This window comes from Lepus europaeus, chromosome 1 (assembly GCF_033115175.1).
Source record: "Lepus europaeus isolate LE1 chromosome 1, mLepTim1.pri, whole genome shotgun sequence".
In the NCBI taxonomy this organism is placed as follows: Eukaryota; Metazoa; Chordata; class Mammalia; order Lagomorpha; family Leporidae; genus Lepus; species Lepus europaeus.
Genome location: NC_084827.1, coordinates 149,631,688 through 149,654,972, shown reverse-complemented (window position 1 = coordinate 149,654,972; position 23,285 = coordinate 149,631,688). Strand labels below are relative to the sequence as shown.

General features: G+C 49.9%; 1 protein-coding gene across 3 annotated transcripts in view; it reads right to left on the bottom strand.

Moving 5' to 3' along the window:
• NRP2 (neuropilin 2) overlaps positions 1 to 23,285 on the bottom strand; it is a 115,886-nt gene that overhangs the window by 16,246 nt on the left and 76,355 nt on the right. The window contains exons 13-16 of one of the 3 annotated variants that reach the window (XM_062190213.1): positions 18,246 to 18,508; positions 16,612 to 16,708; positions 15,469 to 15,489; positions 2,505 to 5,901 (exon numbers count right to left, since the gene is read on the bottom strand). In XM_062190213.1, the coding sequence (XP_062046197.1) occupies positions 5,621 to 5,901; positions 15,469 to 15,489; positions 16,612 to 16,708; positions 18,246 to 18,508 (662 nt within the window). In that variant the 3' untranslated portion in view covers positions 2,505 to 5,620. Of the gene's footprint in view, positions 1 to 2,504; positions 5,902 to 15,453; positions 15,490 to 16,611; positions 16,709 to 18,245; positions 18,509 to 23,285 lie in introns of those variants that run through there. The other 2 variants (XM_062190204.1, XM_062190211.1) reach the window with 2 other exon arrangements.

Genomic DNA, 23,285 nt, shown 5'->3' with positions numbered 1-23,285 from the left:
TGACCCTTCAACTGTCTTTTCTATTTCTTGGTTCAGTGTCCATAGGACCTGACTTTAGTTTTTGGAACTTTCAGGAATCAACGGCAGAAGAATGCAAGCCCAATTACTTGACTTGAGAGAGAGACGAGTTGATGCTGGGTCTGCTGCCCACTGGACTTGGGGCAAGAATGACTTCTGTTGGTTGTGCTGAAGCACCTAGACTCCGTTGTTCCATACCAAGCTCAATGAAGTTTTGACCCTTGGCAGTTTCCCCAATCTTGTATCTCTCCAGTGCTTAGATTTGGGGCCAAATAGATATCTTCCAGGCAGTCAGCGCAAACGCAACCTGACGGAGGCTTATGGCCTCATGACTCCTAAGGGTGCAGGTTTCTGGTTGTGTCTGACCTCGGTGCACCTGGCTTCTGTCAGGCTTAATTAAATCCTGCACTATTCCTAGCTCCTCATTTATTTGTATAAGGCGACTCTTTTCCCTGCGGATTGTAAGATCATCAGCTGGTGTTCCCCTCTCCCCTCCTTTTTCTCGGGTTGGATTTGTTTTGTGTTTTCTTTGGGCCGTCACTGAAGTGGATGAAAGGCAAATTACAGCTGTGAGAGCCCCAGTGATCTGCACAATTAAAGAGAAAAAAACAAGCCCGCACCTACAGATCTGCAGTTTGGCTCAGATGAGTAGCCCACAATGCAGACAAATGAAAACTTCAGAATGAAGCTCTTTTCATCATAGATTACAGAAAGGCCACAATGTTTGTGCAAAACGACTGCAGATTCATGAAGAAGGAAGAGGAAAACAAATAGCATGCCACATGGGCCTGGCTGGGCTGCGGCTGTCTGGACTAGGAGGGCAGTGGTTGAAACAAGAACGTGCATTTAGCCCATCGTGCAAGGACCAGGTAGGGGAGGCGGCACGCCTTCTCTGCTCCGGACATGTGGTATTGATGATCCATGGAAACACAGTTTCTGTAACATTTATGCTTGGGCTAATTCCACACAGAGGAATGTTTGCTGTGACCGTCTGTGCTCAACCTCTGAGACTGGAGTCGTTAGTCTTTGTCCTTTTTTGGGAAACTACCCCTAAAATAAGTCTCTTGACTAGGTGGCAAAAAAATTCCCACACGTAGCTCCAAAACCAGCACTGTTAACGGAGCATCGGTGGTGGCTAATTTAATTCAGCCTGGCCAATTTGGTCCCTGGTCAGCTTGGGAAATTGTGGACTGAGCCTGGGCCTTTGCGCGAAATAAACACTTTGGAGATGTTTTCATTTCATCCTTTACAAATGGGAACAAATGGCTTTAAGGAAAGCCAAATGTTATTTAGACAGAATGGGTAATTGTGCTTGTCATTGGAAGAACAAACAGTGCTCTAATCACGGACGTTCTACCCTCCCCGCCCGCGGAGGACAGATACTGCCATCTACATGGGGCCATCTGTACAAACAGAGCTTCCTGGCCCCTTGGAGCAGCACCCGGACAGATTGCACAGCTGTCGAAAGCGCTCCTTCCTAGAGTTGGCTTTGGGTAGGAAGGCAAGCAGGACCCTGGCAGAAAGAGGGTCTTCTGCACACACCCTGTTGCTCAGGCTCTTTAAGGATGGATCTTGGGTCCCCAAGGAAGGTGCCCAGGTGGACAGAAGGCTCCTGAGGCAGCCCAGGAATGAGGAGTTGTGGGAAATATTTGCACGACCTCCTCTTAGCCACCATCTAGAAACCTTGAAACCCTGGGAGAGTCTCTTTGCTAGATTTCCCCCAATATCACTCTGCTGGAAGTATTTTATGTAAGTAGATCACTAACTGCTCAAAGGGGAGGATCAAAGAAAAATAATGATAAAAAAAAGAGAAGAGATGGAGTTTCTTAAGGTTCCCCAATCCCCTCTCCTCCAAGATTTTATAGAATATTCTACTCTGATGGTTTCAGGCTCATCATAATCATATTATTACCTTCATTACCTGCTCAAAAATTAAGTCTAAAATATCTTTAAGCCCTGAACATACTACAGGTTCCTTTTTTTTCCCTGGGAAAGTGCTCATAAATTGGAGATCAATGTCCCTGTGGAGGTAGTAATAATTTGAAGGTGAGAGGTAAGATGTGGCTGCCGCTTCTCCAGAGAAAGTGATGCGTCTCTGTAGGGCTCAGTACATGGCACAGCTTAGCTGGTCCCACTCCCCCTGGGGCCTCTTGAAAGTCGAGTCCAATCTCCTGGGAATTGCCATCAAGAGAAATTTTGTGGAATCACATTTAGCAATTTAGCACTTAGCAACTTTCACAAAATCCCACACCAATCATAAAAGTTGGCTCAGCTGCACAAATTGGATAAAACTCCTAACAAGCAGTAATAAAAATAAAAAGAAGGAAAAGCTGGCATGCAGCCTCAAGGAGAAAGCCCACCTACCTCCCACGGACATGCCCTATAGCTCCAAAGGCAACATGCAAACTTGGGAAGCATCACCTTGTTCAAAGCCTGCCCTTCAACTTTGTTCTCACAGGCCGAGGGAGAAAAACCACCCAGATGTTTGTATAAAAATATCATCATTTTATTACATTCCACACAATACATTTTCAAATAGTTTCCAACATCCACAAGTGATTTTGACACACAAGCAACGGAGCAATGCAAGGGATGTCACAGTAACAGGGAGAGGGGGAAGAATAGGAAGTAAAAATCTTCAGGTTTCCTTGTTTTGTTGTTGTTCTTTGGTAATTTGTCTATTGTTTAGGTGTTTGCTTGCCTGCTAGTTTCATTTTGAAGGCAGGCTGTTTTTAAAGACGGGGTATTAACCTTAGAAATGTTACTGGATTTCCTATTCAGTTCTGGCTTCAATCCCAAAAACGTGGGACAAAGGAAAAGACTATTTGACTTTATTTTCAGCATCCTGTTTTGTCAATGGCAATGCTAGGAATTTTTTGTCTTTTTTCTGCCCTCGCCAGCGATCAGGTGATAGCAATTGCTAGCACAGCATTAAGGAAGGGATTTCCACCCCCCAGGTAAGAGCTTCCCTCCAGGAGGTGTGGCCAAGAAACCTAAGGCGAAAGCTTTACCAGCTCCATCGAGGCCTTCATTCATTCCTTCCTTCATTCATTCATTCATTCACCGCTGCTATCGCCTCTTTGTCTTCTGAACAGCAACTCTAAACACATGCATGCGTGCATTCACCTGTCTAGCCTGTGTTTCTGTAAGAGAGTGACTCAGCTCTCCCTCTGTGAATTACAGAAGTTTGCTTTTTAAAGCTGCAAGGCATGGCGTTTTATAGAAAAGCTGCCCTTTTAGCAAAGTACCTGGATAATACTATGAAAGTTGCTGGGGTGGAGAGAGAGAGAGAGAGAGAGAGAGAGGCAGGCAGTCCCAGCTGATGTGTATTGTGGGCTTCACATAGTCTCAGCTGTGGCTGGGACTTAAAGATGATGCCACATGGGGTGGTCAGATAAAAGGTACAGCAAGTTTACAAAGAGGGGGATTCACAAGGGTGTGTGAGAACTCAACCAGTCAGCTGGACTGGCTGGCTTCTCCAGGTGTGACCTCCTGACACCAGCCCCCGTGGGGGCACCTACAGGACTGTCAGTCTCCGTGAGGGGCTGCCCGGCCCCTAGCACATGAGTGGCCGTGGACACCCGAGATAAAAAGCCCTGGGTGACTGGCATGTGGCATCTGCCCCCCGGGCCTGCTTCTCTCCCCATCTTCCGCTGGGCTGGGTCACTGCCGGGAATCTCAAGGTAGCACATGCTCTAGCCTTTCATCTTTCCTTCTCTTGGCAGGGCCGCTGTGGTCGAGACAGAGTGGCTCTTTGAAATAGAGTAAGAGTGGGAGAGCGCTGCTCTTGCAGGAGGATGAAATGAACCAGATGCGAGAGTCGAGTGTGTGCGCTGGAGGGACCTCGTCTGTGTATTCTGAAACAATGCTAGAAGTTTCTCTCCCAAGCAGCCAAAAAGAAAAAAAAAATCATCAGTGTTTTGTTCTCAGAAGGTACCTGGAGGCTTTCAGCCCAGGCAACCATCTTTGGAGAGAATTTTATGCTCTTCTAATAGGTTCCTTACAGGAAGGTAAAAAAATAAACACCTCCAAGGCTGAGCCCTACTACACTGAGAATCTTAAAGCACACGTCTGCCATCAGTGCAGTTGACTGCCTTGATTTATCTCTGCTTGGGCAGCGGCCCTGGCCAGTTGCTTTCCAACAGCCTCCTCCCCGCACGGCTCAGAGAGGACACGTGGGCAGCGCCTGGGTTCATCTTCACGGCCCAGCCTCTCGGATGGAAGAGGCAGCAGCACCTGGGTGTGCCAGGTCACCTCTCCCCCCACCGCTGCCCCTGGAGGTAGCTGCCCAATGTCTTGCATGCTCTAAGGGGTAGCACATGGGTACATTGAAGAAAATGACTACTTTCTATTCTGGCATAATAGTTAAGTCAGTCAGGTGGTCAGCCTTATGTCTTCAGCGGTTGTAGTGGCAGCCACACATTCACACCAAGAAAGGAAAGCAAATGATCCCCTTCCCCCCATAGTCCGCACATGCTTTGCAATGGCCAATATATTAACACAAAACACAGTTTTCAGCTTTCTGCCTCAACCCCACCCTGGGTTGGGTCCAACGACCCCAGGAGGAGGAGAGTTTGCAGAGACGGTCCACCTGTCCTTTCTTCTCCATCTCTCCTACCTTCTCCTACCCTCGGCTTAAACAGACTACTGCTTTTCCCACGTCAGTCCCAGATTTGTTGATTCTCTATGACTTACTCCAAGCTTGGACTTAAGCGATAAAAGCTACACATTCACTATGAGCTTCTCTTTTATAAGGCAACAGGAGACAGCTCTGCTTCAGGGCTGGGAGGAGGCGCCACACACACCCAGGGTTGGTAGCTTGTGACTTCAAAGACAGCAGGAGACACGGAAGGGGGTTTGTCCGAGTGTGCGAGGGGTGGGGGTCGGGGGCCTCCCTCTTGGGTCAGGTGGGCTGGGGATGGGGACGAGGACAAGAGGGGCCACACTGTGTCCCATGTGGCCTCTACGGTACCTGGAGATGACAATGACAGCCAACAGAAACCCAGCCAGAGCTAGATAAGGCAACAAAAAGCTTCCATCTCTTCTCCAAGTAAACAAAACGTGTACAGTATATTATTGTCTCGTGACATGTCCCCCAGGAGAAGGAACACAAGAGTGAACACATCCACGGATGCCCCCAATACGGGGCCAGTCTCTCGCTCAGACACCCACACGCAGAGCCATCACTCACACGCACGTGTATACTATGTACACACAGCCAGGTCCCCCGGAGCCCCGAGAGGAGGTGCGGGTAAGGCAAGGGGGAGGACACACAAGGGCCAGTCCCCTTGGGAAGGGAACCCGCTGAGCCTGGAGCTGTGAAGGGCTGGGGCGGATCTCTTCCCATTTTCCAAGATGCAGCATTAGAGGTGGGGTCTGCAGGTTCAGTATCAACAATGGCAGAAAAGGACAGACAGACGGACACACAGAAAACAAAATGACCCCAAGGAGAATGGGCGTGGGGGGCGCGACGGGGTGGGGCCCGGGACGGAGATGTCTGGGAATTTACACGGAGACTGGGCGAGGAGAGAAAAGTGCAAAATCGAGGCAACGTGTTTGCAGTCTTTCTCGTTTGTTTTGGGCGCGGATCTTGCTTCGGGCCTCAGCAGTGCGAGCCGCGGTCTTGCTCTAGCTTAATGGTTAGGGTGGGCTCCACCGCCACCGGGGCCCCGTTGGTGTACTGGGAGGATTTGTAGGTGATGGAGTGATCGGTCTTCTTGGCCGCATAGCGGAACCGGTGGTAGTGGAGCACCAGGGCCAGCGCGACGGAGACCAGCACCAGCACGGCGCCCCCGGCGGCCATTACGTAATACCAGTAGGCAGGGATGGGCTGCACGGGCACCGTGTCCACTGTGGGCTCGGTCCCTGGCGGGAGGGTGCCCCCTGGTGGAGAGACACAGAAGAGCGTTGCTAGGCGGAGAGCATGCAGACTAATAAAAAAATCAATTAAAAATAAACAAATAAAGAAAAAAAAAAAAGGAAAGAAAACCACACACATGCTTCGGGGAGTACAGGGAAGGGAATGGGGCGCTAAGTCCTTGGGATGTGTCAAACACTGGTAAATGAGCTTATTTCATACTCATCCCCTGAGGAGGTAGGTACTATCACTCCCATTTCACAGATGAGGAAGCCCGTGCAGAGAGGTTAAATGACCAGTGATCACTCAGGTGATAAGTGCTAAGTCTGAGGTTCTCCCAAGACCTGCACGATGACAAAGCCCCTCCCCTCTTTCCTGTTTTACCGCAGCGGTCTATACTACTGTCAAGCATTGTAATGCACACACCCATGCACACACACTCACACTCACACAGATGCACAGATGCTGAAATGACTTCTGGGATTCAGCAAGGCAGATTATCCAAGCGTGTGGAAATGCCATATTTGGTGTGGCTGGCCAGCATTCTCAAACAATGTATTAATTAGGCTGGCTAGACTTGAAGGTGAATTCCACTTTGCTTTGCCAAGGCTTCTGTGCCCATTGAAATCAGCCTGGTCTTGTCTAAACAGGTCAATTACCAGTGTCAAGCAATGACTAACGCATTTTCACGCTTTTAATTGGATGGAGGGTCTTAAAAGCAGATCGGGAGGGAAGTTGTAGCAAAAAACGTGGGCACGAGACAGAGAGAAGAAGGTATGTGAGAGCACGAGTGAGTGGGGGCGATGGCAGGGAGATGATTCTCAATCATGGAAAAGACAGAGCAGGGAGGAGAAGCCAGCCGAGGATTTAGAAGGCAACCACGGCGTTCGCTGGCCGGCCTCTGGTTGCCATGGAGATGATGTAGTAGATTTAAACTGAGGGTAACTCTGGGGAAAGACTGGCTAGAGTCCCACTTGATGCAAAACAGGGCTACAACTTGATTCTTGCAAAGATTTACATCAGATGAGAATCTGGCCCCGGAGAGGGACAGGGTGCTGGTGAGCTTGCCAAAACCAGGCATGATCTTGACTTCTGAAAAATAATGCATGCTTAACCTATGAAAAATGCCTCCCTGGCTGCTCGCATCAAGCGGTGGTGGCCAGAAGATGTGTCCTCTCTAATCATGGAGTACCCTGGGACAGGAGCCCCAGGGGGGAGGTGCTGCTGCCTCCACACAGCCTTGTCCTACACAGCAGGCGTGCTTCTGCTCAAAATGCAGACCGTGCTCACTGATCGCTTCATGCCTCTCCCATGAGACTCAGAGCTCCTCAAGCAGAGAAAATCGCTCTCATCTGGGTTTCTGCCTAGTAGCGCACAGAAGGCACTCGATACACGCTTGGCGAATAAAACACTGACCAGAGGCTAGACGCCCATGTCTGAGTTGGTCTTCTCCACGTCCTGCAGCCTAAACACCAGAACGCCTCTCTTTGACTTGGAGAATAGCTAAGAGACAGGTGAGCCCTTCTAATGTCTTCTCAGAAGTGATAGTAAAATGAGAGATTGTTTTCCTGGAAAATCTTGCACAGCCTGCCTAATTAGCTAACTCTGAATCACTGCCTTCTCTAGATTTAGGGACCCCCTTCTGCTAGAGTTCATGGCCATCAGGAGCTCTTGGGCCATCAGCAGTCCTACACGAGGGGAAGAGCTTGGACGAGGATGTACTGCCCGGCACACCCCCTCTGACAGCCATGCACACAACCCCCAGGAAGGACAGGATCCCCTAAATGCCAATTCCTACAACCTCATCTTCTTCCACATGAATACCTATCCTCGTGTCCTTTGTCCCCACACTATTTCAATCTTTCAACAATTTCATTCACGTCGCGGAGAAAGGATCCTGTACCTCTCTTTCCCTCTCTCTCATTTGTGGCCATACTGGAAATCATGCATGGAAACAGAGAGAGTGAGGCGCCGAAAACAGCTCCTGGAAACGGCCAGCTTACAAGTCACAGAGAACTGGTGTCAATTCATTATTCAGGTCACCAAGAGGATCTGCTGCCTGGCAACCACCCTGCCATTGGATTTCCACGTGAGCTCACAAGAATGTATGAGAGACAACCAAGTGTGCAGGGACAGACCTGAGGTTGCTCGGAGCCCTCCTTCCTCTCCCCAAAGGGTGTCCTTGGAGTGGCCTCTGATTTTGAATTGGCCTCATGGACACAGCCACCCTCTAACGAGGCTCTGGCTCACCCATCAGAGAAAAGGAATGTGATAAACCCACAGGGATGAACTCCCCAGCCAAAGGAGCAGACCAGACCACAAGGGCAGGAGCGCGTGTGTCTGTCAAGCAGAACACAGCCGCAACTACCCACGGTCCCTCGTCACCACTTAGTCTCAGTTCCAAGCTGGCTTTTCTTCAGCTGGAATGCTGGTTTCCAACATTCAATGCACCGCCCAGGGCCTCCAAGTGCTGGGGCTAGCGAAGAATGGAGCTCAGCGACACTCTGAAGGGGTTTCTTGGGATGGAGATGAGGTAGGGGTGCAGTGGGGGGAAGAGTCCAAGAGGCCACTGGAAGAAGGTTGAATCCTGACATGTGGATTATGTTTTCAGAACCAGAGAAACAGACCCATCAGGTCAGAATTCAGCTCAGCCTTGGAAAACAAGCTCCACTTTAGGCACAAGACACTCATGCCCTTTCCTATCCATGCCCGCCTGCCCTCACGTTATCAACATGTAGGAAACTTTGCTGATGAAAGTCACTGGGGGGACATTATGTTGGCTCTGGAAGTATTTTCCTTGGACATTTGTTTGGAAAAATGAGAGGACATGTGATTTTATGCTTTTATTGTGAAAAGGATTAGAAATCCTTTTCCTAATCCCCGACAAGCAAGTTGTGAGTGGCTTGGCAGTTGGCGACAGAAGTTTCTAAGGACATTCTCCGGCTAGGGAGACTCAACTCCCCAAGAGTGGTACATTGTGTTGGTTTGGAATCTGGCTGTGCCACAGCTTTGAAGGGCTATATGCTAATGTGGCTATGGCTTGTCAGGTGGAGAAAAGCAAGGTGACCAATCAACATCCCCACCCAAAGCACCTTCCTAGGCAACAGTCGTTACCCAGTGAATGCCAGATGGGCAGATAAATGGATCATACACAGATGGATGGATGGGCAGATGGATGAAAGAATGTCTTCCGGATCAACATTGAGACCCCCTGGAAAATACTGATTGCCCACTGAAACTTCAAAGAAAAGTTGTTTTCAGAAAATGCTAGAGATCCTGCTAGTTCATGCAGTGCCTCTGTGTGAAATTGCAAAAAGGTGCCTGTTTTGGGGCGTCCAGGTTGGTAAGTAGCCCCTCAGCCATATGTGGTAGCTGGGCCACTGCTTCATCATCAACAACAACAACAAGCGTCTTGGCTAGAATCCCGTCACATGGGACAAAGAGCGCAGGTGAGACTTCAAGCTTGCTCAGAGCTGGCGATGTGCTGACCTGAACTTTCCCTTTGATTGCTCTCACTTCTAATGCTTACTCACACATCCTTTTTGTTTTTATTTCCAACTGGAAAATGCTTTCAATTCCTGAACTATGTTTCCTTAATTTCCACCCCCAGTTCTCTGCAAAGTTTTCTCATTGTGTGAGATAATGAGAAACAGATACTTAAATAGCCAATAATTCCAGTGTATTTGCAAGGTTGAGCAGACTCCCATCTGCAAAAGTTCTGAGAAAAGCAAAGTGAATGCAAAGAATTTGAATTCTGAGAAACAATGAATTTAGAGGAGCCACATATGAGAAGAAATAAAGAAAAAAATTACACATTGGGTATTTGCAAATAGGGTTACTATATCAATAGGCCATTGGGCAATGTGGCTGTAACAATAGCTACAGTGGGTGGACGTTACCTATGTGTTAGCCATTGGTCTATGGGCTTCGTGCGGATTGCCTTGTTTACTCCTCATGACCCTCAGATGGGAGACTGAGGATTTGAAAGGCTTAGTGATCTCCTGGTTTTACTTGTAGGAAAATTGAGAAGGCGGGCAGAGCCTCACACAGAGATACCCAAGAAATGGCCCAGAGCCCTTAGAGATTTGCACTCTGGTCCTAAGTTGCAGAGTCCCAGCTGAAACCAGTGGTCGGAGTCCATCTGTGCTCTAACCAGGGTTCTGCAAACCACAGTGAATGATGGGCCAAGGTCAGCCCACTGCCTGTTTTTTAAATTTTTAATTTATTATTTTTAATGAGTTATTCATTTGAAACAGCTACAAAGACAGAGGGGGATAGAGAGAGAGAGTGGTCTTCCATCTGCTGGCTCACCCCCCAGATGGCCACGATGGCCAGGGCTGGGCCTGGGCCAGGCCAGCCAGGAGCCAGGAGCTTCTTCCGGGTCTCCCCCATCAGTGCAGGGACCCAAGCATTTGGGCTAGCATCCATTGTTTTTCCCAGGCCATTAGCAGAGAGCTGGATTGAAAGTGGAGCAGTAGGGACTGGAACCAGTGCCCATATAGGATGCTGGAGTCATAGGTGGTGACTTGACCTACTACGCCACAAAGCTACCTGCTCCCCACCACCACCTGTTTTTGTTAATAAAGTTTTATTGGGACACAGCCACCCTCTTTTGTTTGCACACCGCCTGTGGCTGCTCTGGTGCTGCAGCGGCAGACAGAGCCGTATGCATGTCCTGGAAAGCCTGAAGCATTGACTGTCATGCCTTTTCCAGAACAAGTCTGCAGACATCTGCTCTACCCAAGCAGAGGTGGAACAGGAAGCCAGCCTCTCCCTTGCTGCCTCCTGCTCTGTCTGAGCCTGTCCAAGGGACTGGCGTGGCTCTGTCACCGCGTCAGGAACAAAAGAAAGCGCCTCCTACAGCTACGTATGTGGAGGGGTCTCCAGGTTTCCAAAGGAACTATTTGTAAGACACCAACACATCAGAGCAGGAAGAGGAAAGGTTCCTTGCTCAAAAGCGCGGACTCGGGCCTGGCTTGTCTGCAGATTCCTTTCTGTACAGGTTGCAAATGAAGTGCTGGTGAAGGGGCCTTTCACATAAAAGGTTTATTTAATTTGTGAGATTAAACAAGCAAAACAAAAAGGGTTGGCTCCCCTAGAAAAGTTTACAGAAGATAGGAGAAGAATGCGGTCATGCCCTCCGATTTGTTTAGAGAATGGATGTGAAAGCACGAAGCATCCCTGAGAAATGACTCTTCCCTTTGCTCTGTGAGCAGTGTTGGCGGAAAAGCCATGGCAAGGTTTGCAGCAAGCAGCAGCCACGCAGACCCCCGAGACCCCACGTCCATCTAAAATGCCTCTCAATCCAGAGCCCTGGCTGCCTGGCCTCTGGGACACGTGCCATCTCTTTGGTGGCCCCTACGCTGCCTCCTTACGTTCTTGGAGGGGGAAGCAGTCAGTGGCAAACCTCCTCTGCTGCCCTCAGTGGCTGGCCCAGTGGTAACCGGGCAGGGAGGGGCTGTGGCCAGCCTCTGGGACATGTGAGTCTGGGCGTACCAGCGCCATCACAGGTACAGGGTTCCCCGGGAAGGGACGGCAGCCATGCAGTCCCGGTTCACACATCTGAGCACCATCCTTCCCTGCTCAGCAACACCTGGCCTTCATCTAGCAGCTGTGGACGGGGGTGGGGGTTCACACAGCACCGCTGCCCATTTGAAAACCTGGCAGGGCGAGGAGAGGAGTCTCTGCCTTTCATCAGAGGATTATGCACAAGAACGCCATTTAACCCTGTGCGTGTCTCAGAGGGCTTCCAGCACACAGGAATCCAAGGAGAAAGGGCGTCTTGTGGCCAAGGCCAGGTCTTATGCTATGGGAGGGGTAAAGTTGCTATAGGAGGGGTAAAGTCTCTAGGAGGCAGGCCACAGGGCACGAAAGTAGGGCTCAGAGTGGATGGCATGGGATGGGGGACAGACTGGCCAGAGGCACTGAACTCAGCAGAACTCCAAACTCTAGGCCTGGAGCTAAGGTCCGTTACCCCCAGTGGGTCTCTCTGCTGCCGGCTCCCTTCTGTGCCCACGAGCTGGCTTCAGATGTTTGCTCTCTCCTGAACCTGTCTGGACACCCAGTGAAGGCCAGGGGACGAGAGTCATGGTCCTCAGAGATGGTACAGATATGGGTACTCCCTTTAGCATCCATGAGCAGAAGACAGGGATACGGAAGCCTTCGCCCTAAGGGCCACCTGCTGCAGGTGCACCAAGCCTGGAATTTCCAGGCGTCTCTAAGAGGTGGGGTGCAGACCCAGCCTCTGCTCCTGCCATGTGTGGTCAGAGCCCACAGCCCCCAGCACCAACAGAGACTACCATAGACTACTAAAAACAGCTGCCTCATCCTCACCCACAGAGCTCCGACTCTGGGCTTTATATATTTTTCCTGGCTTCTTTCTTTTTCTTTTATTGAAAAAAGAAAGAAAGAAAGAAAGCAAAGTATCGTAGGAGGAAATAATCCATCACCTTAATTACACCACTTTGGGGTTCGATTTTTTTTTTTTTTTGTCTTTCCACTTCCACACACTTTTTCATTTGTTAAAACTCAGATTCTAAGGACAAATACACGGCAGCACCATGTTTATAGCCATTGCTTTGAAGAAACAGAAAAGGAGAAATGTCCACCCAGGTTACAATGTTTAAAGTATGGCTCATAACAACAACAAATGGTCTTTTTGAAAATCACACAACAGCATAGTGTATTCAAACTTTTTTCTCTCTTCTCTACACAGTTCCCTTTCTTCTCCACCATTCGCTTCCTCACTGACTCACACCCTGGTATACAACCAAAGCGTATACATAAAGCAGAAGACATGGGTGATTTGAATACAAAGAAATGCAGCATGACAAGAAATCAGGAAGAGGCAGAAAATGAAAAACACCTTGAAATATAAAAGATCAAGAATGCCCAAAGAGCCAGGTCCATAGGCCACTTCTATTGCATTTCCCTGAAGATTTACCTGGCACACATTCACTTTTCCTGAAGAATGGGGTTCCGTCTGTCATATGGTTAATTTATAATGGAAAAGAAAATCAACCTTAATTTAAAAAAAATTCTGGGGCAAGCATTCAGCCTAGAAATTGAGCCACTGGTTGAGATGCCCACATCCTGGGCCTGGGTTCAAGTCCCAGCTCCATTCTCAATTCCAGCTTCTTGCTAATGTGCACCATGGGAGGCAGCAGGTGATGGCCCAAGTGCTTGGGTCCCTGCCACCCACATGGGAGACCTGGACTGAGCTCCTAGCTCTTGGCTTCAGCCTGGCCCAGCCTCAGTCACTGTAGGCATTTGGCGAGTCTCTGTTTCTCTCTGTGTGTGTCTCTCTCAAACAAATATACTTTAAAAGAACTTTTTAAAACACGAACAGTGTAATTGCCTATTGTTAGTGGTGTTTCAACATCATCTTCCCAAATCTTGCTTGCCCCAATGTGATTTCTGTTTCCCTTTTTTGAGTGAATTGAATGTTCTGACTCAGAGAAGGCTCTGGCTGTGCTCACCAGGAGAGAAACAGAATGCCAGTCACCAGATTAAATGGGACACATAGCTCCCTTTTCTCTCCAAAATGAAAAAGTTTGCTTGAGTCAAGACACAAAGTTGCATGCTAAGACTGATGGGCATCAGTCCCAAAGCAAGAATCCCCACCAGCCTGGCCCTGGGTTCATCTGCCTACCAACTCAAGAGCTCCTCGTAAAAAGTGCCAATGCGATCAGAACTGTCCATGCTCAATTCCGAGCCTGCCCTCGACCCTGTCTGCCGTTCCTGGCCGAGTCTCTGCTCCCCAAGACTTGGTTTCCTCCTTTCACGGATGCTCGTCATCTTGCACAACAGCCACTAGCTAATCCATGCAACCTGCTCACTGCCCCTGCACAGCTGCCAGAGCAGCCCATCAGGAATGCACTGGAAATTCATACCTCCAACACTGAGCCCTGTGTTTATTTTGGCTAACTGAGCACTGCTGCTCTGATGAGATTTTATTTATATATTTTGTACCCCCGAACATGAATGGCCTGTACAGCCTCCCGGTATGCACAGCTTCAAGGGGAGTCCATGTGCCCTGGTTTGTTTATTCTCTTACAGAAGCAAAGCACTTAGCCACTGTACTTGTCAGTCACGACCCGACACAGTGTGCAGAGAACAGCATCTGCGGCAGTTGCTGGCACATCTTTAACCAGCCTTTCTGGGAGCTCAGAGTCTCAACAAGCCAGAGAGAGTCAGGAGAAACAACATAATCAGGCTTCACTCCACCAGTGCACGCGTTACCTGGGGTCCCGAAGGTTAGAACTTGAATGCAACTACGATCCAAGTGGCTCAGTTTGGATCTCAGCTTTCCTTCCAATACTCTGCATTTGCATTAATGTGCATCTCACGCCCCGAGACCACCCGTGTATGGACATGAATGCTCTTAATACTTTAAAATGTGAAATGGGGAGAGGGCTCAGGCTTTGGGTAAGAAAGAAAGAACGTACATCCTACATAGCCTTGCCTTCTCCCCTCTTCTGCTTTCTCCCTCCTCGACTGCCTTTGAGCTACGGGTGATAAGTGGCAAATTAGGCGAGATGATTTGGAGTCAGGGAGCACCAGTAGGTGGCAAATCAGAAATTCATCGCTTTCTAGCCAGGAACGGGGCGCAGGCACCTTCACAATGGTTTGCATCGATTTCAGTCCCAAAAAGCCTGTCATTAGGTGAGGGCGAGTGTCCTGAGAAGCCTTTCACACTCAGCCAACGGCAGCGAAGAGTCGAGAGTGGCTCCTAAATGGTTAGCATTGGAAACCTGGGTGGAAACTTCAGCTTTGCCCACTAGTCAGATTGCCAAGAGGGCAAAAGGAAAAATGCACTGCCTTAGACCACCCTGAATAGTCCCATCACCCAAGGTGGAAGGCTGCCCCCCACCCCTGCTGTTTTATGGGTGAGACAAGTACCCCAACCCCCCTCCCCACTCTCTGCTCTGCTCTTGGTCCACTTCCTAAGGCAGCAAAGGACCTGTTCTGTTTGCCAGCCTGCATTTAAAGGGCTCTAACTCCAGTCACCGAAGGCGCCTCCCTATTCCCTTTACTGGAGAGCAGCTCCTGCATTCGCAACTGTTCCTTGTGATGATCACTCCTTGGGTCTTTTCCCTGTCTTCCCTCCCACACCTGCCTGGCAGTGCCCCTCACTGAAGGTTCATTGAGACCACTGCCTTGGTACCCTAGAACTGGAAAGAAACCATCTTCAGGCTAAAACAAATCATTGCCACCTCATTTCACTTTTAATTTACTACTGATTTCTTCTTTCGGTTCCGTCTTCCCACAGCCTCTCCCTTCTCCCCACTCCTGCATTTTCAGCCTCATTGCTCCCCGTTGGACAATGCAAGGCTCAAAGGTTTATCTGTAACCTATTTGTCTCTATTATAGGTTTCTAAACTTTAATTAAACAAGAGACAGTGCAGCTCTCCATCCCCCTTTCCTTGCATCTGCAGGTGTTGTTGGTGCCATCTAGCGGTGGGAAGGTGTGGCATCTAATTTTGCTGCTGAGACTTGTCAAACTGGGAGGTTTATTCCCCCACCAAATTCAGATCACATAGGGAAAGGAAAAGGCATGCAAAACAAATTTGTTTTACCTTTAAAATTCTCACCTGCAAAAGCAGAGATGGGTTCTGAAAAACAAAAAAAACAAACCTGACTTAGATAAAAAGAAGAGACAATTATATGAACATGATGCCAAAGGGTGTTTGTAATACGCTACAGAAAGTGCCCCATTTTCTCCACGTGTCCTGGGCTGTGTCTAACACATAATCATCAAGGGGTTTGGGGGAGTGGAAAGAGATTCTCAAAGTTGCTTTGGAACAAAAAGTCTTTCATAGAGTAATGGGTCCCCAAAGCATTGTAATCAGTCACTTACCACTGATTACTTTCTCAGAGCCAGGATTACTGTTAGATGCCCAGGGCCAGAGAGCTGCCCGAGGGGACTGGGGTGGTCCCTGTTGCTTCTGACATCATCAGGCAACACACACACACACACACAAGATCATGTGCCAAAAAAAAGCACTTGCTGACTTCTTACAGCCACCCTGGTCCTCTCCACCCCCAGAGCAGGGTCTCGTTACGTCTCAGTATTTCCCTCTTGCTCTGGGAGTGTCCGTGGCTTTGAAGGGTAATGGTCACAGTGCCCTTGGGGTGAGCCCTCCAAATAAAATGCGTGCATCTCGGGAGGAAGGTTGGCTGCCTGGCACTTCCAACCCAGGTAGTCGCTACGGTCCTTCCTACACTGGTCTCCTGGCACACACGCACCATCTTATGACTCTGGGGTGACGGACAAAATCTAACATCTTGGCTCCTAGGCCATAATCTGCTCTGCACTTCATTCGTGGCAATGAACTACTCAGGTAATTGTGCTATTGCTCTTATATAACACAGGCACTATTGTTGCTCACGAGTGAGGGTCTCCATCACCTCCGGCAGATCTTCCCAGCCCATAATTCTGCCTCGTGGCTGCTCTCTGCTTAATGTTTTCTTTGTCTGGTGCAGGGGGCGTGGTACCCCGACTCTCCGTATGCTTGGAACACTTCTATTTCTGATTGGGATCAGGGATATGAGCCCTTACCTCCCCTCCCAGCCCCCCTACCAGGAACGCAGACTGAGATACCCTGATGCCCACCGCTCCCTGCCTACCCACTGGGGAACAAGCGTATTTGAAGATGGCATGCTGCCTCCTTGCAAACAGCCCAGCCCTTGGCGTCTTACTTGAAGGAGTCACAAAGAGACAGAGATTCTCGTACCCATGCAGTTCTCCAGTGGGACGTCAGTGCTTATCCGGATGTCGTCAATGGCGATCTCTCCTGAACGTCCTTTCCCTATCACTCCCTCAAATACAATCTAGAAGCCAAAAGAGAATAAGAGTTGTGGTTAACGGCGCTTCCTGCTGCAAACGGTGCAAAGATGTCTAGTTTTCTGTTCAGTTGTAGCACAGGGTGTATGTGTGTGCGCGCGCATGTGGGTATATTATTGCACCTGGTACACATCTGTTGGCCACATGGCTGCAGCTCTTGAAATCTTAATTTAACAAGGGTTGGTTGAAATCAAATGCATATTTGAGGGAATAAGGAAATATAACAAGGTGATGGATACTGCTGTCCAGTAACTACAATGTATTGATTAAAAGGATCACAATAGGGCATGTTTAAAGGAGGGGCTGAAATTTCCCTAGCTATTTTTGAGGTTCTTTTCTCATAAATCTTTCAAATGCCCAAACCAGGTACTTGAAAACGCGGAGGACCGGAGCAGGTGGGGGAGCTGCGAGAAACAGAGAGCAAGCTTGACTTGCCATGCGGATAACATGGCTTGGTTATCCCACACTGCCTCAGGACTCCCTTATTACAACTGGGAGAGGAAGGATTCGTTCTTTCACCAACAGTTTACTAAGCACCTACTATGTGCTAGGCACAAGGATAGCAATGAAACCTACTAAGACTTCTGCTCAGGACAGCTCACTGTCTAGTGGGTGAGACAAACATGCAAACAATGTGGGAACTTATACTACAATGGGGGAACTTGGGCCTGGGTCGCAGGGTCTCAGGAAGCCTTACACTGCAAAAGAGAGTGACTGCAGGCCGCACACAGAAACGCCTCCCTGCCCTGGGGGCGGCACTCATCCCTCATTCTCGCCATCCCCAGGTTCTCTCTGCAAACTCCCACATGTCCTCTGGCAAGTTGAATGAGCAGTTGGCCGCAGCATCACCCATCTGTTGCTGCTCCCGTCTGGGGAGGAGCAGGTGAATGCTCTGGCTGGTGCACAGCCACCTCTTCCAGAGTGCAACTCGCTACCCAAGTTGCAGCCACAGCTGTGCGTGCCCATCTGTGCCTGAGTCTCTTGCTCGTGGCGCAGAAATAACAGAACTCGAGTCCTGGGGCTGATGAGAGAGAAAACACTCATCTAGGACTCTGGCAGGTCTGCTGGCTGCAGACCAGCAGCTTCCTGGGACCTGCTCCCCAGGTCGGGCCTGGCAGGTCACCTGCAGCCCCTCCTGGGCTCCTTGGGGCCCAGCAGGCCCTTGTCCCTTGTGTGTACAGGGTTTGTTTGTGTTTATTTCCCTGGCTTCCGTGTGCCTTTGTCAGCCTACCTGATAGCAATCTAAAATAAAATGGAGCAAAGAAACATTTGTTGGAGAAGATTTCAGCAATATAAAAGGCAATAGGAGGAACAAAGAACCAAGTCTGGGTGTAGAGATAGGCACATTCTGAATAACAAATAAGAGTGTCATTTAGTTGCCATGGCAACGTGAGAAACACAATGAAAACAGCGGTGCTTAACCACGTCCCCTAATGATGAATGGGCACAGCCCTTTGAAATATTGAAACGCGGATCACCAGGACTCCCTGGGATCTACGCCCCCCACTGCCTTTGCCTCCCCACCTGATACTCCATGTCGTAGCTGGGCAGGATGATGCGCCCCTGCTTCCACTCGCCGCCCTGGTCCTCACGGATGACCCACAGGAGCTTGCTCTCCTGGCTGGCTTCCCGCACCACCTGCAGCGCCACCCCGCGGCCGCCCGTGGCTTGGTATTGGAACTCCATGCACACGGGGCTCCGGGGCAGATGGACAGGAGGGCTGATGAGCCTGGCGTACTGGCCCTCTCGTCCGCCATCACTCTGCAGCCGCAAGAAGTTCCTGTCGTCTGGGGAAATAAACCCAAACAGAGGTTCTTGGTTAAATGCTTGGGAAGGACATCTGTTGGCAGCTGTGGCGCCTCCAGGGGAAAGCTGGGGCTGCAGTTTGGGGGTCTTTCATTTGCGTTCCATTCTCCAGGCTCAGCATCCCTTTCTCTCTCTCTTTTTTAAAAGATTTCTTTATTTGAAAGGCAGAGGAATGGAGGAGGGAGGGGCTGGGCACTGTCCAAATGGAAGGCATTAAAACCTTCTGTTGCCACCGGAGCTACCAGATGAAGCCAGGGCTCCAATGATGGTAGCTCGGAAGCGCAGGTTCACTGCAAAGCAGGACCAGCGGCGTCGGGGCTAGGAGCGTGATCCAGGGGACCTGACCTCCACTCCCTTCCTATGCACCCTGGGGAGGCCTGAACCTGGCCTTCCTCAGTCAGTCTCACACGCCTCCGATGAGAAAGGCACTGTCTTTAACAAAGTCCACGTGTTTAACAGAATAGACACGTTCTGGGAGATTGAGGGCTCGCCAGCCCAAACATCTAGAGAATTGCCCTTTTGGCTGATTGGTTGCAAATTCATCAGACACTCCTGGGGAAGACCCGGGTCTCCTGTAGACACAGGTGCAGGGAACAATCTGACCACTTTGCACAGAGAGCAGGATGGCATTTGAGAAGGAAACCTTGCTACTACCTCTTACCAGACTGAAACACGGGGCCTCTTAGGCTGAATGCTTGTGCCTGATGCCAGGACTGCTTTTAAACCACAAACCTAGCACAGAACGTGGGCAGGTCAGATGCCTTAGGCTCATGCTTATGTGATGCCATGTTAACCTGAGACAGGTGCACAGATCGTCCTAACTCAGCAGGGACTGTGAACATCCTGGACTAGCCAGAGAAGGACGTGGGAGGACTGCGGAGCTCTGAGTCAACCCAGCACTCCCTGGACCCGTGGTCTGCCAGTGCTCCTCCTGCTGACGTCATCTTTCCAGGTGAGAGCTGAGCCCAGGACGGATCCAGCTGGCCCAGACACAGCCCCTTCCTCCCCAACTCCCCAGCTGCCGCATCAGCTGCCCTAGACTCCCCAGCCCCCTTCCCGTTCGACTCTCAGGATTCCTGCTTCAGAAGCTACCCTTCCCTGGAGTCAGATTGGACTAGTTTAGGATGCCTATGTGGGATTCCAGTGTGTGCCTCCTCCACCATCCGTATCTGTCCACACACCCCACACACCATGTGTCTCCTTCAAGGCCAAGATCAGCACAGATTACGAAAAGATAGCTCCCCAGGAGAGGATTTTGGGAGCGGTGATCTATCGAGGGAGGAAACACCAGGGCCGTACGCAGACACTCAAAAGATCTTCTAAACCTGTGCTTCCCCTATCAGATCCTATTACGACTGTTATTAACGATAATAATTATAGTTCATGTTTGCATAATGCCTTACAGGTTACAGAGCGCCTTCCTATGCATTATTTCATCTTATCCGTGCAACGGAGTTGTAAGCCAGGACTTATTCACCTGCCTGTGTACCTGGTGAAGAAACTGAAATTCAGAGAGGCCCTGGGGCTTGGTCTGAGGGAGAGAGGCAGGCAGAGGGTAGAGCTGGAGTTTCCCATCATCGTGCAAGAAGCTTTTCATGTCAGCTGCACTGCACGGGAGCTGTGCCCCACGTCCTTGCCATCAATCATACCCTGCGGCCAACTGGCTTCCCCACCGTGTCCACTGCTGCCTTTGCCCTTACCTGTAGCTCCCCCCCACCCCCACCTCTCCCACCTCTTCTGCTTGGTCTCCTGCTAACCATCAACGTTAACCGTTCTGACACATGCAGTGTTCTTTGCCCTCTTCTTTCCATGACTCTAGCGTTTACTAAGGGTACCACTGATTTCACCTTGTGTTTTTCCAAAGGGCGCGAGGCCATGTTCTGTGGATTTCTGCAGGTTGCCACCCACTGCCTGGCACTGTAATTTAACTGTATCATGCAAGTGTTTCCTAACACTAGGGTTCTATTGTAAGGCCCTGGTCTCAGGTAGATGAAGTCCAATAGTCAGGTGCTTCTCCCACCCCTGGATAGTGCTATACTATACCTATAAGCCCTGCTTAGGACAGTTTTGCTCCCAGGAATAAATGATTGAATAACCAAACAGTTGACAGTACAGAGAGACAGGACGCTTTACCTGAAGACCCAAGACCTGGTTGGGGGGGAGTCAGCGGGTTAACCTCAGATTCACAAAATCCTCCACAGTTCCCTGCCCCTTCTAAGCCACCAACGTGAACTAATATGGACAGGGGAGCTGTGCAGGAGGCCAAATGAGACCCCAGCGAGAGCCCCCTACCCCGAAGGCTCCCACACTTCCGATCATTTCCAAACCCTTCTTGCTTCCGCCTCATATCCGAAAGAGCGCAGATTTCAGACTTATTATTCAGCCTCTTCCTTTACAGTTTCACAAATAAGACCCACTTGCTGCCTGAGAATTGTCTGGCAGAAATACTGTCACTCGTGTGAATTTACATTCTTTATCAGCAGGGGAACCATCGCCTAGCGGTTGGAATTTGGTACGGAAAATGCGAGTGGAGGTGTGAGGAAGCAGGGTGTCTGGATTTCATCCGGGTCCCTTCTAGTGCCTCTACTGCTACTAGAACGCCAGGCACAGGTGGGCCAGAGGTTTCAGGGCCTGCCTCCTGCAGGGACCCTAGGTAGCCCCCTCCCCTTGCCTCCTCTTCCCCCCTCTTCTCCGCCCCCTTCTCTCACAATAAGATGATAATCACTATGCATGATTTAAAGGCCCACTGCAAGACCCGGGAGTTAATGCTGGTGGTGTGCTAGGCGCGGGCAGCTGAGGGATCATAATTCAGCGCTGACATCTGAGCTAATCCACCAGTTCGCAGAATCTCCAGACAAGCAGGCCTCTGGATTTCACTTAGTTAAATCACTTGTGCCCCACTTGTCTGTTAAGTGCTATGAGCTCCGGGGAAGAAAGATGATATGTAAATTTAAGGAATTAGCAGTAGACATCAGGCAGAGGGGCGCTGAGCTGCAAAATGTCCCTGCCTGTCACTGAGCGAGGGCTGATTAGGACCAGGGACATCACGAAGGAATGAATCAGGCCCGGAAACGCTCAAGGAAGGGAGAGAGAAAGCAACGGGGAGGAAGGTGGAAAAATCGAGAACCTACAACGTGCCTGCCACTGCACTGGATGTTTTATCTACCTTATCGCATGTAGTCGTCCCTGGGATACTTACCCTAGTTTCTCAATTTTTATCAGAAAAGACACCGAGGCTCAGAGAATTAAAGTAATACATCTAACACCACCGTTAGGGAGAGTGATGAGAGTAGGATTTGAACCCTGCTTCAACTGGGAAAACTTGCTGGAGCTTGGCCTCTCGTCTGGGATGGAATGCTTCCCTGGTGCTCCCTTATCTGTTAAGGCCCCAGCCTTTTCATCTGCAAAATGGATATAATACCAGACTTACCGCATAGGAAAGGGGGAAGGAGTAAACGACCCATGCAAAGCATGTTGCACGCTAACAGGGACATAATAAGTGCTCACTAAAAGCTGTCATTATCATTACTGACACTGCGTATGTTTGCCTTTATTTTATTTGGAAAGAAAAAGGGTAAAAAGGCCATACCAAGACTCAGAAGGAAGCATGGTTTAGTCTGCAGAGGGCACAGATGTTTTCTGGAATCAGACGGGTTCTCCAGGTGCGCCCTACCAGAAGCCCACCCACCCCGTGTTGTTTACCACGTGTGCTTTGTGTACATCAACAATCAAGGAAATCGAATGCTACATGATCCTGGAGCAGGAGTGGGTCCTCAAGTGACCCCGGAGAGCAGGGCCAACCCTGCCTCGCAGAGGAACCAGGCCTAAAACTTGAAGCCACAATTCACTTCCCGCTCTCCAGAGAAGGCATTTCCATAGGCCACATCAGCACCGTGTTTCCTAGCTCACAACCCGAACTGTCAGGAACTTCGTAAGTTCAGCTTTAAGTTTTCCTGCTGTCATTGAGACATATTTCCTCCTTCTCTCTGTAATGGAGCACAGCCAGTGTCCGGCTGCTGACTTAGGAACATTCTCACTCATGGAGAATTAAGGCCCTGAGTCTTTGCTTCCCTAGGAAACACAACTCTTGCCCCTTTACATGCCCATGGCTTTGGTTCTAAGTGCTGGGTCCCCACTGACCCCTCTTCCAAGCTCAACACTTCACCTGCCATAAGTCATGGCACTCACCCATAGATACGGAGACGAGAAGAACCCATCCCCCAGATGGACTATCCCAGCTGACGAGCTACTACTGTCAAAAGAGCATGTTCCAAGCACACAGTGGCTGTCGCTATTTGATGGAAGAAAGGGTGGGCATGGCATGGGGCAGGTGGAGCTCCTTTACTGATGTACCTGGTTCTCACGGCAAAGCCCTCTGGCTTGTCAAGAAATACAACTGCCCAGCTAGGAATCAGCCCTGCCCTGCTGGAAGCTGTTGCCTTCTTGTTCCCGGAGCTGCCGGCTGCAATGCCGGCAATGGAGAGCTTCCAACAAAAAGACAATGGAAAGGAAATATGTTTAGCTGCTGAAAGAGAGTGAAGAAATAATGTCCCAGAGATACAACCCCTGTCCTCCTGGGCCTGACGTATTTGGGAGGCATTTTGCTGGGCCCTTGACTCAAAACATCTGTTGTTGCCAATGACACAGGGAAAACAATCGCATGGGAATGAACAACAGGAGTTCAGAAGGGTGGGGAGGAAGTGCAGAGTGCAGGGGCGTTCGGGCGGTTTAACCTGCTGCTCTCCCCAGAAAGGGTCT